This window comes from Ranitomeya imitator, chromosome 4 (assembly GCF_032444005.1).
Source record: "Ranitomeya imitator isolate aRanImi1 chromosome 4, aRanImi1.pri, whole genome shotgun sequence".
Classification (NCBI taxonomy): Eukaryota; Metazoa; Chordata; class Amphibia; order Anura; family Dendrobatidae; genus Ranitomeya; species Ranitomeya imitator.
In genome coordinates this window covers 689,210,420-689,230,646 of record NC_091285.1, presented here as the reverse complement: position 1 = coordinate 689,230,646, position 20,227 = coordinate 689,210,420, and the positions used below count along the sequence as shown (strand labels likewise).

Here is a 20,227-nt window from a genome sequence, read left to right as displayed (position 1 = left end):
GGCCAATGTACTACGTGGCTGGGCAATGTACTACGTGGCTGGGCAATGTACTACGTGGCTGGGCAATGTACTACGTGGCTGGCCAATGTACTACGTGGCTGGCCAATGTACTACGTGGCTGGGCAATGTACTACGTGGCTGGGCAATGTACTACGTGGCTGGGCAATGTACTACGTGGCTGGGCAATGTACTACGTGGCTGGGCAATATACTACGTGGCTGGCCAATATACTACGTGGCTGGCCAATATACTACGTGGCTGGGCAATATACTACGTGGCTGGGCAATATACTACGTGGCTGGGCAATATACTACGTGGCTGGGCAATATACTACGTGGCTGGGCAATATACTACGTGGCTGGGCAATATACTACGTGGCTGGGCAATATACTACGTGGCTGGGCAATATACTACGTGGCTGGGCAATATACTACGTGGCTGGGCAATATACTACGTGGCTGGGCAATATACTACGTGACTGGGCAATATACTACGTGGCTGGGCAATATACTACGTGACTGGGCAATATACTACGTGACTGGGCAATATACTACGTGGCTGGGCAATATACTACGTGGCTGGGCAATATACTACGTGGCTGGGCAATATACTACGTGGCTGGGCAATATACTACGTGGTCTGTGCAGTATGCTACATGGACATGCATATTCTAGAATACCCGATGCGTTAGAATCGGGCCACCATCTAGTGTATATACTAGCTGAAGAGCCCGGCGTTGCCTGGGCATAGTAAATATCTGTGGTTAGTTATAGCACCTGACTTCTCTCATTTTCCCCCTCACTCCTCTCATTCCCCCCTAACACTTGTCATTTCGACCTCACATCTGTCATTTTCCAATCACTCCACTATTTTCCCTCACTCCTCTCATTTTGCACTCACACCTTTTCATTTTCACCTCACACCTCTCATTTTCCCCTCAGTATATACATGTTTGTCATCTCCCTTATATATAGTATACACCTGTATGTCATCTCCTGTATATAGTATATACCTGTATGTCATCTCCCCTGTAAATAGTATATACCTGCTGTATGTCATCTCCTCCTGTATATTGTATATACCTATGTGTCATCTCCTCCTGTATATAGTATATACCTGTATGTCATCTCTTCTGTATATACTATATACCTGTATGTCATCTCCTCCTATATATAGTATATACCTGTATGTCATCTCCTGTATATAGTATATCCCCTGTATATAGTATATACCTGCTGTATGTCATCTCCTCTATATACCTATGTGTCATCTCCTCCTGTATATAGTATATACCTGTAAGTCATCTCCTCCTGTATATAGTATATACCTGTGTGTCATCTGCCCTGTATATACCTGTGTGTCATCTGCTCCTGTATATAGTATATACCTGTGTGTCATCTGCCCTGTATATAGTATATACCTGTGTGTCATCTGCTCCTGTATAAAGTATATATATGTGTGTCATCTCCTCCTGTATATAGTATATACGTGTGTCATCTCCCCTGTATATAGTATATACCTGTGTCATCTCCCCTGTATATAGTATATACCTGTGTGTCATCTGCTCCTGTATAAAGTATATATATGTGTGTCATCTCCTCCTGTATATAGTATATACGTGTGTCATCTCCCCTGTATATAGTATATACCTGTGTGTCATCTCTCCTGTATATGGTATGTATCTTTATGTCATCTCCTCTTGTATATAGTATATATCTGTGTGTCATCTCCTCCTGTATTAGACCGCGTTCACATGTTATTTGCTCAGTATTTTTACCTCAGTATTTGTAAGATAAATTGGCAGTCTGATAAATCCCCAGCCAACAGGAAGCCTTCCCCTGGCAGTATATATTAGCTCACACATACACATAATAGACAGGTCATGTGACTGACAGCTGCTGTATTTCCTATATGGTACATTTGTTGCTCTTGTAGTTTGTCTGCTTATTAATCAGATTTTTATTTTTGGAGGATAATACCAGACTTGTGTGTGTTTTAGGGCGAGTTTCAGGTGTCAAGTTCTGTGTGTTGAGTTGCGTGTGGCAACATGTGTGTAGCGACAATTGTGAGATGAGTTTTGTGTGGCGACATGCGTGTAGCAACTTTTTGTGTGTCGAGTTGCATGTGACAGGTTAGTGTATCAAGTTGTGTGCAGCAATTTTGCGCATGGCGAGTTTTGCGCGTGGCGAGTTTTATGTTTTGAGTATGTGCAAGTTTTGCGTGAGGCAACTTTTGCATGTGTTGCAACTTTTGTACATGTGACAATTTTTCCGCGTGTGCAAGTTTTGCGTGTGGCGAGTTTTGCGTGAGCCTAGTTTTGCATGTGGCGAGGTTTGAGCGGCGACTTTTGTGTTTCGACTTTTATGTGGCGAGGTTGTATGTGTGCTGAGGGTGGTATATGTGTTCAAGCACGTGGTAGTGTGTGGCACATTTTGTGTGTGTGTTCATATCCCCGTGTGTGGTGAGTATCCCATGTCGGGGTCCCACCTTAGCAACTGATCGGTATATACTCTTTGGCGCCATCGCTCTCATTCTTTAAGTCCCCCTTGTTCACATCTGGCAGCTGTCAATTTGCCTCCAACACTTTTCCTTTCTCTTTTTCCCCCATTATGTAGATAGGGGCAAAATTGTTTGGTGAATTGGATCGCGCGGGGTTAAAATTTTGCCTCACAATATAGCTTATGATGCTCTCGGGGTCCAGATGTGTGACTGTGCAAAATTTTGTGGCTGTAGCTGCGACAGTGCAGATGCCAATCCCGGACATACACACACACACACATACATACATACATACACACATTCAGCTTTATATATTAGATATACATATACTGCTCAAAAAAATAAAGGGAAAATTTAAACAACAGAATCTAAGTCCAAGTAAATCAAACTTCTGTGAAATCAAATTGTCCAATTAGGAAGCAACACTGTTTGACAATCAATTTCACATGCGGTTGTGCAAATGGAATAGACAACAGATGGAAATTATTGGCAATTATCAAGACCCCCTCAATAAAGGAGTGGTTCTGCAGGAGGGGACCACAGACCACATCTCGGTACCAATGCTTTCTGGCTGATGTTTTGGTCACTTTTGAATGTTGGTTGTGCTTTCACACTCGTGGTAGCATGAGACAGGCTCTACAACCCACACAAGTGGCTCAGTTAGTGCAGCTCATCCAGGATGGCACATCAATGCGAGCTGTGGCAAGAAGGCTTGCTGTGTGTCAGCGTGTCCAGAGGCTGGAGGTGCTACCAGGAGACAGGCCAGTACACCAGGAGACGTGGAGGGGGCCATAGGAGGGCAACAACCCAGCAGCAGGATCGCTACAACCTTTGTGCAAGGAGGAACAGGAGGAGCACTGCCAGAGCCCTGCAAAATGACCTCCAGCAGACCACAAATGTGCATGTGTCTGCACAAACGGTTAGAAACCGACTCCATGAGGATGGTCTGAGTGCCCAACGTCCACAGATGGGGGTTGTGCTCACAGCCCAACACCATGCAGGACGCTTGGCATTTGCCACAAAACACCAGGATTGGCAAATGCGCCACTGGCGCCCTGTGCTCTTCACAGATGAAAGCAGGTTCACACTGAGCACATGTGACAGACGTGACGGAGTCTGGAGACGCCGTGGAGAGCGATTTGCTGCCTGCAACATCTTTCAGCATGACCGGTTTGGCAATGGGTCAGTAATGGTGTGAGGTGGCATTTCTTTGGAGGGCCACACAGCCCTCCATGTGCTCGCCAGAGGTAGCCTGACTGCCATCAGGTAACGAGATGAGATCCTCAGACCCCTTGTGAGACCATATGCTGGTGCGGTTGGCCCTGGGTTCCTCCTAATGCAGGACAATGCCAGACCTCATGTGGCTGGAGTGTGTTAGCAGTTTCTGCAGGATGAAGGCATTGAAGCTATGGACTGGCCCGCCCGTTCCCCAGACCTGAATCCAATTGAACACATCTGGGACATCAATTTTCTCACCAACGTCACATTGCACCACAGACTGTCCAGGAGTTGGCGGATGCTTTAGTCCACGTCTGGGAGGAGATCCCTCTGGAGACCGTCTGCCGCCTCATCAGGAGCATGCCCACGTGTTGTAGGGAGGTCATACAGGCACGTCGAGGCCACACACAATACTGAGCATCATTTCCTTGTCTTGAGGCATTTCCACTGAAGTTGGATCAGCCTGTAACTTCATTTTCCACTTTGATTTTGAGCATCATTCCAACTCCAGACCTCCGTGGGATATTAGTTGTGATTTACGTTGATAATTTTTAGGTTTTATTGTTCTCAACACATTCCACTATGTAATGAATAAAGATTTACAACTGGAATATTTCATTCAATGATATCTAGGATGTGGAATTTTAGCGTTCCCTTTATTTTTTTGAGCAGTGTATATATATATATATATATATATATATATATATATATATATATATATATATATATATATATATATATATATATATATATATATATATATATATTTTGCCTGTACACCATATGGTGGTATGATTCATGAGTATATATATATATATATATATATATATATATATATATATAATCTGTGCACCTTTTTGCTGGAATAATTCAATTCACAGTGGCATGTAAAAGTTTGGGCACCCTTGGTCAAAGTTACTGTTATTGTGAACAGTTAGGCAAGTTGAAAATGAAATGATCACTAAAAGGCCTAAAGGTACAGATGACACATTACCTTTGCATGTTACGCAGAAAAAATATATTTTCATCTGTTACATTTTAAAAATTAGAAAAAGAAAATTGTGCCGATGCAAGTTTGGGCACCCTAGGAGATTTCTGAGCTCAGATAACTATGACCAAGGTTTAAGTCCTTAATTAGCCTGCTAGGGCTATGGCTTGTTCACTATCATTGTTAGGAAAGGCCAGGGGATGTAAATTTCCCAGCTTTATAAAATCCCAGCCTCTTCTAACCTTGTACCAAAAAACAGCAGACAGGGGTTCTTCTAAGCAGCTGCCTAGCACTCTGAAAATGGTGGAGGCCCACAAAGCAGGAGAAAGCTATAAGAAGATAGCAAAGCATTTTCAAGTGGCACCTTTCTCAGTAAGAAATGTAATTAAGAAACAACAGTTACCAAAAATAGCTGAGCTCAAGATAAGGTCTGGAAGACCAAAATGTCATTGAGAGCTGCTCGTAGGATTGCTAGAGAGGCAAATCAGAACCACCGCTTGACTACAAAAGACCTTCAGAAAGATTTAACAGACTCTGGAGTCGTGGTACATTGATCTACTGTTCAGAGACACCTGCACAAACATGACCTTCATGGAAGTGTCATCAGAAGAAAACCTCTCCTGCATCCTCACCATAAAATTCAGAGTCAGAAGTCTGCAAAAGTACATCTAAACAAGCCTGATGCATTTTGGAAACTAGTCCCGTGGCCCATGTGGTTGATAAAAAACTCTTTGGCCACAAATATCAAAGCTATGTGTGGAGAAACAAGAGCACAGAATTTCAGGAAAAGAACATCTCGCAAACCATTAAGCATGGTGGTGGCTCAATCATGCTTTGGGGTTGTGTTGCAGACAATGGATTGGGGAACATTTTACCGATAGAGGGAAGAATGGATTCAGTGAATTTCAATAAATTCTTGATGCAAACATAAAACCATTTGTAGAAAAGCTGAAGGTGAAAAGAGGAAGAGGATGACTGCTACAGATTTATAATGATCCTAAACACAGGTCACAATCCACAATAGATGACCTCAAAAGGTGCAAGCTGAAGGTTTTACAATGGCCCTCACTGTCCCTTGATCTGAACAACATTGAGAATCTGTGGATAGACCTCAAAATAGCAGAGGATGCAAGACGACCCAGGACTGTCACAGAACTGGAGGAATTCTTCAAGTTTCTCCACATTTTGTTATACACATGTTTATTTCCTTTGTGTGTATTGGAGCAGCACAAAACAGGCAAAAAAAAAAAAGGCAAATTGGAGACAAGTTCACACAAAACCCCAAGAATGCACAGAAGTTGTTGGTCTTTCCAAAATTGTGGGTAAACAACTTTGTTTCAAGCATGTGATGCTCGATCACACTCACCTGTGGCAAGTAACAGGTGTGGGCAATATGAAAATCCCACCTGAAACCAGATAAAAAGGGGAGAAGTTTGGCTCCTCAATCTTTGCATTGTGTGTGTGCCACACTAAGCATGGAGAACTGACTGACGACTCGAGAACCAACCTTGTTGAACAATATCAACAATCTCAAGGTTACAAGTCGGTGTCCAGAGATCTGGATGTTCTTTTGCCCACAGTGAGCAACAATCAAGAAGTTTACAATGAGTCTTGATCTACTGTAAATCTCATTTATCCCCTGCGGAGAGATCTTACAATCACTCTTGGGAGAAGGCGAAATATGAGGCCGGGGGCAGATTGTATGAAGAAGAGTCCAAAATTCCAGCTGAGAGGGGTAAGAAGGTGGTGGAAGGTTATAGGAAGCGACGGATTGCAGCCAAATAATAAGTTGAGGGGGACAACAATTCTATCCGGGCCAATTTTTGGGGTTGAGTGTGACATTACGTCCCATTTGTCTTTATTACTCTTTTGTTTTTTTTTTTGCATTGTTCCAATACACACAAAGGAAATAAACATGAGTAATTTCAGTAATTGTCTGGGAGAAATAGTTCCTTTTCTGGAACAATTTCAAGGGTTCAACACTTTCGGCCATAACTGTTGGCATCATCTGTGCACCATAATTATGGTAATCCTAATTAACCTAAAACGGGAAAGGTTTATTCTGATTTCATGTCAGATATTGAGAAAAACCTAAAGATGTGTCTTTTTATAGCGTGGATGGAAACTTCTGGCTTCAACTGTATGAGTGTGTGTGTGTATATATATATTAGTGCCATTTTCCATGCACCATATGGCAGTATTATTTATATACCATGTGGCAGAATTATTTATGCAGCATGTATTATTACTAATGCAGAGTTTGGCAGTATTATTTATGACACTTTTACGGGTCGAGGAGGCGGAGATCTGAGGCATTGTTGGGAGGTCCCACTCCGTTAATGGGGTTCTGTCTGCTTATATTCATCGAGATTACGATATGCAAGAAATAAAAGCTTGGATCATCCTCATAATGCAAATTTGTTTTTGTTTTGTTTCTCTTTTGGCAGAATTTACTCAGCCAGTTCATCTGCCCCTTCATAATGCCTTAATGCAACATGCCAAGGTTGGACAGGACTCTCTGAATTCGTCACACATGTCCACCACTAAAGGAACCATCCAGAATATAGATGCTGGTAAGTATGTATGAAGGAAAGTGGTGGGTAGCGTGAGGATAGGAGGAAAGCCATGGTGCCGAGCTGGAGTTAAGGGTTCTCCTAGGATGGAGACTGTATGTTCTTCGATTATTCGGAGCCTTGGATACGAGCACTTGGTAGTGGTTTCCACATCTCCAAGGTTAGGCAAGACATTCTCTAGTCGAGAGAACTACAAGATGAAGACATCAATAGTTCAGGAATGCGAAGACAACAGACTGCTCAATCAAGTCAGAAGGTCTGACTGCATTGTCAACCTTCTGAAAATCACGTAACGCTAGCTAGACGTCTACACGACACATTCTTTTCTTGGTTCCTAGGCAAACAAGCAAAACCAATGACCTCATGAGCCACCAACCAATCATCCCAGTCTCCTTCTTGTAGGACAGGGATGTATGAGAACGAGTCATTTCTCCCCATCTCCTCCAACACTTGGACTCATAATAAAGCGTGTAATATAGGAGTGAAACCCCCAATGCAAACTATACACTCAGTTTTCTTTTTGTAGCTCAATTTCACAACGAAGTGGTCAATGGATCCGATCTGAGGTTAACAGGAACCACTACAGAAATGGTAGAAGGTTGGTATCTAGAAAACACCCTCAATGTCAAGTCTTCAGAAAATCTTTTTGGTTCTCCAGATAATGAAGTGAAAGATTTTCAAACCACATAGAGAATAAACTGCATTGTTGCCCTCTGTCTTTACTGGACTCATTTATCAATGCCTTACCATCAGCACAGGTTACCCACATCTCATAACACTTGAGTCTTCATTAAAAGCATCCAAGAAAATCTCACCTAGAGTCGTGACCACACGTAGAAAGAATGGAAAATGTTAGATAATGAGAAATGTCCCAATTGAGTGCAATTTCCCTAGGTTGGCCTATGTTGTCATAAGACATACAATCAATGTCGTGAAAAAAGACTATTCCACTCCGCAAAGTGAGAATATTTGTAGACATGACCACCAAGCAGCATGTGTGAGAGTCGTTTCTCACCACCTCCTCCAACACTAATACCCATAATAAATTATGTAATACAGGGTTAACAACCTCCAATGCAAACTAAAACACCCAGTCTTCTTCTTGTAGGACAATTTCATGATGAAGTGGTCAATGGAGCCGATCTGAGGGTAACAGGAACCACGACAGAAATGGTAGAAGGTTGGTATCTAGAGAGCACCCTCAATGTCAAGTCTTAAGAAAATCTTTTTGTTTTTTTCTGATGGAGTGAAAGCACTTCAAACCACGTAGAGAATAAACTGCACTGTTGCCCTTTGTTGGACTCATTTGTCAATACCCTACCAGAAGCACAGGTTACCCAAATCTCATAACACTTGAGTCCTCAGTAAAGGCATCCAAGGAAATCTCACCTAGAGTGGTGGCCACACGTAGAAAGCAAGGAAAATGTTAGATAATGAGAAATGTCCCAATTAAGTGCAATTTCCCTAGGTTGGCTTAGACCTATATTGTCATAAGACATCCAGTCAGTGTCGTGAAAAAAAACAAAAACAAAGTGAGAATATTTGTAGACATGACCACCAAGAAGCATGTATGAGTCATTTCTCACCACCTCCTCCAACACTAATACCCATAATAAAGTATGTAATACAGGGTTAACGACCCCCAACACAAACTAAACACCCATCTCCTTTTGTATGAAGGCATCAAGGATTCAGAACTGAACAGAGCAAACACCACTCAGGACAAGTTCATCATCGAAGAGAGGAATCTAAGCAAAATCAAAGGTCTGTATGAAGACATCAGGCCCAAAACTTAAGACGTAGGGAAATTATGGCCATCCATTGACCTTCGACAAATCTTACAAGTAGCACAAAGATTCTCCCGACATGTATGCTTCTCTTTCCAACTTAGTAAGAGTTAACCCAAGACTCATTATCAACATTGACAGTAACTGGAAGTTCAAATGTCCAGTTAAAGGTAGTAAAAGAGCCCTTTTCTCCAACATGTGCCAGTGACACTTAACAGACCTTCCTTGTCTTCTTGGAGCAATCCAAAATGTGTCAATGGTTTCGATCTGAGGAGGACAAGCACCGAGTGAAGAAAGTTAGACATTAAACCTCTGTTCACACTCTCGACCTTTAGGTCTTCACAAAAGACTATGGGCATCCATTGAGATCCCACAAGAGGCACCAAAAACAGAGATTATTGAGAAGTTGGAACATTTTCCGATTATAGAAAAATTGCCCTTTCTAGATATTCCCAGCCTAGGATAAGCATCCAAAAGTTATCGATGATATAAAAAGAAATCTAGAAGAATATATCATGCAGAAGGTATGAGAACAAGTCTTCCATACCCACTAACAGCCATGGAAGTACTGTAGGGTCAAAGAGCCACGATACCAAACCGATCATTACTATTTCTTTCTTCTAGAGTTTTTCTTAGGAGATTTATACAACAGCAAGGATATCGAACGTCTCAAAGACACTGTGAACGGGGTCGCAAAAAAAACAGTACATACTCACATTCCGATGTCTGTCACATCCCCCGGCGTCTGCTTCCCGCACTGACTGTGTCAGCGCCGACCGGCTGTAAAGCACAGCGGTGACGTCACTGCTGTGCTCTGCTTTACGGCCGGCGCTGACACAGTCAGTGCAGGGAAGCTGACGCCGGGGGACGTGACAGACATCGGAATGTGAGTATGTACTGTTTGTTTGTTTTTTAACTTTTACAATGGTAACCAGGGTAAATATCGGGCTACTAAGCGCGCCCCTGCGCTTAGTAACCCGATATTTACCCTGGTTACCAGTGAACACATCGCTGGATCGGCGTCACACACGCCGATCCAGCGATGACAGCGGGTGATCAGCGACCAAAAAAAGGTCCTGATCATTCCCCAGCGACCAACGATCTCCCAGCAGGGGCCTGATCGTTGGTCGCTGTCACGCATAACGATTTAGTTAACAATATCGTTGCCACGTCACAAAAAGCGTGACATTGCAACGATATCGTTAACGAAATCGTTATGTGTGAAGGTACCTTAAAAGACATTACAAAATAGGCACCATTTCAGATTCAATATCTTTGGTGAAAACCGAGGTCTTTCCCAAGCAGCGTGAGCCACCATTTATCAGGTCTCCTAGGGTAGGCGGCTCCAGAAATGAGTCATGTTAAGCCTATAGTGGCCATTTGTTAAAAGCCATGAAGTTCTCAAAATCATAGACCTTGCTCCTTCTCTGGGAGACTTTTCTTTCTGTCATATAAGAATTTAGTACACCCGTCAGTTCTGCACAAATGAGCTCATATCACCAGCCATACGCAGAAGATACTTCAGGTTTTGTTATGAGGTAGCAAACTCTACGACGCCTTCATAAACATCCAAACACAATGGAGAGAGGGGAATAAACGCCAACAGACAGTATTAGCCATGATCACCTTCTACTGGCCATGGTGATACTGAAGACACATCCAAGGGGAAATAATAGGTCGAAGTAGAGCTGGGACGTGTGGCGTCCAACGGGCATCACAGACAGGACAACTAGATCATGTACCACCAATGGTGTCAGAAGAGTTTATGTTTTGGGGTGGGCGGTGCTGGTGAATGTTGATGGGTCCTTCATCTTCTGCAAAGAAGGACCCAAGATCCCACCCAGGACCAAGCTGCGGAAAGATTGTATAGATGGAATCCGTCCCAGAACTGTGACTTATGGTAAATATCAGTGAACATCAATATCTGTCTTCTATCCTAGAGTCTATTAAACAATTCCTGGGACAACTAAATATCTAACAGCGAACAGCACAGAACCCTCACAAAATCCGAACAGGTCTGTATGAAAACAGCAGTTCAGAAACTACTGCCCATCAACAGTTATCCTGTAGTTATATTCCTGTACATAGGGGGCAGTATTATAGCAGGTATATTCCTGTACATAGGGGGCAGTATTATAGTAGTTATATTCCTGTACATAGGGGGCAGTATTATAGTAGTTATATTCTTCTACATAGGGGCAGTATTATAGTAGTTATATTCTTGTACATAGGAGCAGTATTATAGTAGTTATATTCTTGTATATATGGCAGTATTATAGTAGTTATATTCTTGTACATAGGAGCAGTATTATAGTAGTTATATTCTTATACAAAGAAGGCAGTATTATAGTAGTTATATTCTTGTATATATGGCAGTATTATAGTAGTTATATTCTTGTACATAGGAGCAGTATTATAGTAGTTATATTCTTCTACATAGGGGCAGTATTATAGTAGTTATATTCTTGTACATAGGAGCAGTATTATAGTAGTTATATTCTTATACAAAGAAGGCAGTATTATAGTAGTTATATTCTTGTATATATGGCAGTATTATAGTAGTTATATTCTTGTACATAGGAGCAGTATTATAGTAGTTATATTCTTCTACATAGGGGCAGTATTATAGTAGTTATATTCTTGTACATAGGGGCAGTATTATAGTAGTTATATTCTTGTACATAGGGGCAGTATTATAGTAGTTATATTCTTGTACATAGGGGCAGTATTATAGTAGTTATATTCTTATACAAAGAAGGCAGTATTATAGTAGTTATATTCTTGTATATATGGCAGTATTATAGTAGTTATATTCTTGTACATAGGAGCAGTATTATAGTAGTTATATTCTTCTACATAGGGGCAGTATTATAGTAGTTATATTCTTCTACATAGGGGCAGTATTATAGTAGTTATATTCTTGTACATAGGAGCAGTATTATAGTAGTTATATTCTTGTATATATGGCAGTATTATAGTAGTTATATTCTTGTACATAGGGGCAGTATTATAGTAGTTATATTCTTGTACATAGGGAGCAGTATTATAGTAGTTATATTCTTGTACATAGGGGCAGTATTATAGTAGTTATATTCTTGTACATAGGAGCAGTACTATAGTAGTTATATTCTTGTACATAGGGGCAGTATTATAGTAGTTATATTCTTGTACATAGGAGCAGTATTATAGTAGTTATATTCTTGTATATATGGCAGTATTATAGTAGTTATATTCTTGTACATAGGGGCAGTATTATAGTAGTTATATTCTTGTACATAGGAGCAGTATTATAGTAGTTATATTCTTGTATATATGGCAGTATTATAGTAGTTATATTCTTGTACATAGGGGCAGTATTATAGTAGTTATATTCTTGTACATAGGGGCAGTATTATAGTAGTTATATTCTTGTACATAGGGGCAGTATTATAGTAGTTATATTCTTATACAAAGAAGGCAGTATTATAGTAGTTATATTCTTGTACATAGGAGCAGTATTATAGTAGTTATATTCTTCTACATAGGGGCAGTATTATAGTAGTTATATTCTTCTACATAGGGGCAGTATTATAGTAGTTATATTCTTGTACATAGGAGCAGTATTATAGTAGTTATATTCTTGTATATATGGCAGTATTATAGTAGTTATATTCTTGTACATAGGGGCAGTATTATAGTAGTTATATTCTTGTACATAGGAGCAGTACTATAGTAGTTATATTCTTGTACATAGGGGCAGTATTATAGTAGTTATATTCTTGTACATAGGAGCAGTATTATAGTAGTTATATTCTTGTATATATGTCAGTATTATAGTAGTTATATTCTTGTACATAGGGGCAGTATTATAGTAGTTATATTCTTGTACATAGGAGCAGTACTATAGTAGTTATATTCTTGTATATATGGCAGTATTATAGTAGTTATATTATTGTACATAGGAGCAGTATTATAGTAGTTATATTCTTGTACATAGGGGCAGTATTATAGTAGTTATATTCTTGTACATAGGAGCAGTATTATAGTAGTTATATTCTTGTACATAGGAGCAGTACTATAGTAGTTATATTCTTGTACATAGGGGCAGTATTATTGCAGCTTTCTGTTCTCTTTAGGTGCAGAATTTCTGGATGTGGAGAATGCTGCTGTTGGTGTGAAGCTCCGTCTGCTATATACACTATAGATAAAGCCGCCATACCTGTTATTTGCGTGTCGTCCTGCCCTTGTGTTTTGCACACTGGATGTGGGCAGACTCACCTTTAGCGCTATACAGGACACTTTATGGTGGATACTTAGTAAATAAAGACACTATATGAGATAATATATGTAGTATAAATGGAGGTTTCTTTCTTGTTAAGGTCGCAGAGAACATTTTTATACACATTATATGGAAGCCGAGATCTGGAAAATGTTTTATTATACAATATTTTATGTACAGTATTGAAAGGGTTAATAGAACCCCGAGACCTCTGCCCCCCGATCAGTCGCAGCTGCATCCGGCCCCTCTTACACCTCGGTCTAAGATTACACAGCACAAGCGCTGGGAGCCACGAGGGCGAACACAGGAAGGGACAAGAGTCCAGAGCGGCCGGAGACCCCACCGTCCGTCACCACCATCTCACAATCAGCGTCAGCACTTTATCCGAAGAGGGCCGGGTCCTGGAGCCGGAAACTGCACAGGAGGCGGCGGAAATCATCAACGGTCCACAGAGCGGGAGAGCCAGACGTCCCGGGGACAGGAACACTGCTGCTACTGGCCGCACTGCAGAGGGAGAGAGCACAGTCACACCCTGCAGGGGGCGGAGACTCACAGCTCCTCCCATCTGTATCACCCTGCAGGGGGAGGAGACTCCTAGCTCCTCCTGTCTGTATCACCCTGCAGGGGGCGGAGACTCACAGCTCCTCCCATCTGTATCACCCTGCAGGGGGCGGAGACTCACAGCTCCTCCCATCTGTATCACCCTGCAGGGGGAGGAGACTCCTAGCTCCTCCTGTCTGTATCACCCTGCAGGGGGCGGAGACTCACAGCTCCTCCCATCTGTATCACCCTGCAGGGGGCGGAGACTCACAGCCCCGCCCATCTGTATCACCCTGCAGGGGGCGGAGACTCACAGCCCCTCCCATCTGTATCACCCTGCAGGGGGTGGAGACTCACAGCCCCTCCCATCTGCATCACCCTGCAGGGGGCGGAGACTCACAGCCCCTCCCATCTGTATCACCCTGCAGGGGGCGGTGACTCACAGCTCCTCCCATCTGTATCACCCTGCAGGGGGCGGAGACTCACAGCCCCGCCCATCTGTATCACCCTGCAGGGGGCGGAGACTCACAGCCCCTCCTATCTGTATCACCCTGCAGGGGGCGGAGACTCACAGCCCCGCCCATCTGTATCACCCTGCAGGGGGCGGTGACTCACAGCCCCTCCTATCTGTATCACCCTACAGGGGGAGGAGACTCATAGCACCTCCCATGTGTCACTTACTGGATAACTACAGGGTCGTTGAAGGTCACCAGGAGGTCGGTGGCGTGCTGCTGGATACGGAGGAGCGCCATATGCATAGTCACTGTATTCTGAGCCTGAGGAGGAATAAATATTAATATAAAGGACAATTACACCCAGACCATTCTCCAGTATCTGCAGGTGGCACAACTACAATCCCCATTATGTCAGCAATGCTGGGAGTTGCAGTGCCCCTCTGGCACAGACCAGCATTACTCACCCGCTCAGTGAACTTGGAGACGAGCTGGCGGCCGGTCAGCGCCCAGGCCCCGGAGCAGCGGGTGAGGGACAGCTGTGCCAGGGGCAGGGGCTCCACACTCAGCACCTCCGCTCTGCCCCCCGCACCATTGCTGGCAGCAACATCCTCAAAATGGTATCTACAGAGGACAGAAGGGGTTAATGAGGAGGGGGAGACAGGTACCTGGTGGGGGGCAACAAGAGAAATCCTACAAGATTTACAGCAAAGCAGAAAAGCGAGGTGTCCGGAGCTCTGCAGCGACATCTAGAGGCCAGCGGGAGAACTACGGCCTTCTGTCCCTCTTACCGAGCAGCGTCGGGGTCCGACATCCCCTCCTGATACTCCAGGAGCTCCACAATGATGCTCTGGTCAGTGTGAGGGTGGACAAAGACCTCCTGGTTGTCAGGGATCTCCCGGAGGTCACTGCATGAGACAATAACGATAAACCTCACACACGGCCCCCCGTATACAGATCATACATTATATATACGGCCCCCCGTATACAGATCATACGTTATATACACGGCCCCCCGTAAACAGATCATACGTTATATACACGGCCCCCCGTATACAGATCATACGTTATATACACGGCCCCCCGTATACAGATCATACGTTATATACACGGCCCCCCGTATACAGATCATACGTTATATACACGGCCCCCCGTATACAGATCATACGTTATATACACGGCCCCCCGTATACAGATCATACGTCACACACGGCCCCCCGTATACAGATCATACGTCACACACGGCCCCCCGTATACAGATCATACGTCACACACGGCCCCCCGTATACAGATCATACATTATATACACGGCCCCCCGTATACAGATCATACGTTATATATACGGCCCCCCGTATACAGATCATACCTTATATATACGGCCCCCCGTATACAGATCATACCTTATATATACGGCCCCCCGTATACAGATCATACCTTATATATACGGCCCCCCGTATACAGATCATACCTTATATATACGGCCCCCCATATACAGATCATACCTTATATATACGGCCCCCCGTATACAGATCATACCTTATATATACGGCCCCCCGTATACAGATCATACGTCACATACGGCCCCCCGTATACAGATCATACGTCACATACGGCCCCCCGTATACAGATCATACATCGCACACGGCCCCCCATATACAGATCATACCTTATATATACGGCCCCCCGTATACAGATCATACCTTATATATACGGCCCCCCATATACAGATCATACCTTATATATACGGCCCCCCGTATACAGATCATACCTTATATATACGGCCCCCCGTATACAGATCATACGTCACATACGGCCCCCCGTATACAGATCATTCGTCACATACGGCCCCCCGTATACAGATCATACCTTATATACAGCCCCCCGTATACAGATCATACATTATATATACGGCCCCCCGTATACAGATCATACGTCACACACGGCCCCCCGTATACAGATCATACGTCACACACGGCCCCCCGTATACAGATCATACCTTATATACGGCCCCCCGTATACAGATCATACCTTATATACAGCCCCCCGTATACAGATCATACATTATATATACGGCCCCCCGTATACAGATCATACGTCACACACGGCCCCCCGTATACAGATCATACGTCACACACGGCCCCCTGTATACAGATCATACCTTATATACGGCCCCCAGTATACAGATCATACCTTATATACGGCCCCCCGTATACAGATCATACCTTATATACGGCCCCCAGTATACAGATCATACCTTATATACGGCCCCCAGTATACAGATCATACATCACACACGGCCCCCCGTATACAGATCATACCTTATATACGGCCCCCCGTATACAGAGCATACGTCACATACTGCCCCCCCATATACAGACCATACCATATATATACTGCCCCCCGTATACAGATCATACATTACACACAGCCCCCCATATACAGATCATACGTCACACACGGCCCCCCATATACAGATCATACCTTATATATACGGCCCCCCGTATACAGATCATACCTTATATATACGGCCCCCCGTATACAGATCATACCTTATATACAGCCCCCCGCATACAGATCATACATTATATATACGGCCCCCCGTATACAGATCATACCTTATATACGGCCCCCAGTATACAGATCATACCTTATATACGGCCCCCAGTATACAGATCATACCTTATATACGGCCCCCAGTATACAGATCATACGTCACACACGGCCCCCCGTATACAGATCATACATTATACGGCCCCCCGTATACAGATCATACATCGCACACGGCCCCCCATATACAGATCATACCATATATATATATACGGCCCCCCGTATACAGATCATACCTTATATATACGGCCCCCCGTATACAGATCATACGTCACATACGGCCCCCCGTATACAGATCATTCGTCACATACGCCCCCCGTATACAGATCATACATCGCACACGGCCCCCCATATACAGATCATACCTTATATACAGCCCCCCGTATACAGATCATACATTATATATACGGCCCCCGTATACAGATCATACGTCACACACGGCCCCCTGTATACAGATCATACCTTATATACGGCCCCCTGTATACAGATCATACCTTATATACGGCCCCCCGTATACAGAGCATACCTTATATACGGCCCCCCGTATACAGAGCATACGTCACACACAGCCCCCCCATATACAGAGCATACATTATATATACGGCCCCCCATATACAGAGCATACGTCACACACGGCCCCCCATATACAGAGCATACGTCACACACGGCCCCCTGTATACAGATCATACCTTATATACGGCCCCCCGTATACAGATCATACCTTATATACGGCCCCCCGTATACAGAGCATACATCACATACTGCCCCCCGTATACAGATCATACGTCACACACGGCCCCCCGTATACAGATCATACCTTATATACGGCCCCCAGTATACAGATCATACGTCACATACTGCCCCCGTATACAGATCATACATTATACACGGCCCCCCGTATACAGAGCATACGTCACACACGGCCCCCCGTATACAGAGCATACGTCACACACGGCCCCCCGTATACAGATCATACCTTATACACGGCCCCCCGTATACAGAGCATACGTCACACACGGCCCCCCGTATACAGAGCATACGTCACACACGGCCCCCCGTATACAGATCATACCTTATACACGGCCCCCCGTATACAGAGCATACGTCACACACGGCCCCCCGTATACAGAGCATACGTCACACACGGCCCCCCGTATACAGAGCATACGTCACACACGGCCCCCCGTATACAGAGACGTCACACACGGCCCCCCGTATACAGAGCATACGTCACACACAGCCCCCCGTATACAGAGACGTCACACACGGCCCCCCGTATACAGAGCATACGTCACACACAGCCCCCCGTATACAGAGACGTCACACACGGCCCCCCGTATACAGATCATACATTATATATACTGCCCCCCGTATACAGATCATACGTCACACACGGCCCCCCGTATACAGATCATACATTATATATACTGCCCCCGTATACAGAGCATACGTCACATACTGCCCCCGTATACAGAGCATACGTCACACACGGCCCCCCATATACAGAGCATACGTCACACACGGCCCCCCGTATACAGATCATACGTCACACACGGCCCCCCGTATACAGAGACGTCACACACGGCCCCCCGTATACAGATCATACGTCACACACGGCCCCCCGTATACAGATCATACGTCACACACAGCCCCCCGTATACAGAGACGTCACACACGGCCCCCCGTATACAGATCATACGTCACACACAGCCCCCCGTATACAGAGACGTCACACACAGCCCCCCGTATACAGATCATACGTCACACACAGCCCCCCGTATACAGAGACGTCACACACAGCCCCCCGTATACAGATCATACGTCACACACAGCCCCCCGTATACAGAGACGTCACACACGGCCCCCCGTATACAGAGACGTCACACACAGCCCCCCGTATACAGAGACGTCACACACGGCCCCCCGTATACAGATCATACGTCACACACAGCCCCCCGTATACAGAGACGTCACACACGGCCCCCCGTATACAGAGACGTCACACACAGCCCCCCGTATACAGAGACGTCACACACGGCCCCCCGTATACAGAGACGTCACACACGGCCCCCCGTATACAGAGACGTCACACACAGCCCCCCGTATACAGAGACGTCACACACGGCCCCCCGTATACAGAGACGTCACACACGGCCCCCCGTATACAGAGACGTCACACACAGCCCCCCGTATACAGATCATACGTCACACACAGCCCCCCGTATACAGAGACGTCACACACGGCCCCCCGTATACAGAGACGTCACACACAGCCCCCCGTATACAGAGACGTCACACACAGCCCCCCGTATACAGAGCATACGTCACACACAGCCCCCCGTATACAGAGACGTCACACACGGCCCCCCGTATACAGAGACGTCACACACGGCCCCCCGTATACAGAGACGTCACACACAGCCCCCCGTATACAGATCATACGTCACACACAGCCCCCCGTATACAGAGACGTCACACACGGCCCCCCGTATACAGAGACGTCACACACGGCCCCCCGTATACAGAGACGTCACACACAGCCCCCCGTATACAGATCATACGTCACATACAGCCCCCCGTATACAGAGACGTCACACACAGCCCCCCGTATACAGAGACGTCACACACAGCCCCCCGTATACAGAGCATACGTCACACACAGCCCCCCGTATACAGAGACGTCACACACGGCCCCCCGTATACAGAGACGTCACACACGGCCCCCCGTATACAGAGACGTCACACACAGCCCCCCGTATACAGATCATACGTCACACACAGCCCCCCGTATACAGAGACGTCACACACGGCCCCCCGTATACAGAGACGTCACACACGGCCCCCCGTATACAGAGACGTCACACACGGCCCCTGAGCAGCCCCTAACCCTACACACCCTTGCAGCTGTTGTACCTGACATCCTGTGCACTGGGGGGCAGCACTGCAGACATTGCTCCTCCAAACAGCGGCTGCTGGTCTGCGCTTCCTTCCATTCTCACACTTCTGGCCGGTGACTACCGCCAGCAAACACCTCTCCCGGAAAATTCACCTCCAAACTACATTTACCGTGATGCACCGAAAGAAATATCTGCTTCCGGTGTGAGACCGTCTTACCGTAATGATTGTATTTACACCACCATTTGCTGTTTTGGGGGTTCTATTTTTACATTGCTTGTGATCAGATTTAGAAATATTACGGTAATTTTTTTAGTCACGACGTATTGGACAATTTACGGCAAGCTTGGACGCATGCGCATTTCCGTTTTATGAAACCCAAGCTTGAGTGTATGAGGGCGCTGCACATG

General features: G+C 45.0%; 1 protein-coding gene across 1 annotated transcript; it reads right to left on the bottom strand.

The window, feature by feature from the left end:
• Positions 1-13,465: 13,465 nt before the first annotated feature.
• Positions 13,466-20,016, bottom strand: RANGRF (RAN guanine nucleotide release factor). The gene is made up of 5 exons (XM_069767435.1): positions 19,836-20,016; positions 15,107-15,223; positions 14,783-14,939; positions 14,545-14,639; positions 13,466-13,827 (listed from the first exon to the last, which is right to left on the bottom strand). The coding sequence occupies exons 1-5, from the start codon at positions 19,913-19,915 to the stop codon at positions 13,704-13,706; spliced, it is 573 nt and encodes a 190-aa protein (XP_069623536.1). The 5' UTR covers positions 19,916-20,016; the 3' UTR covers positions 13,466-13,703.
• Positions 20,017-20,227: the final 211 nt, after the last annotated feature.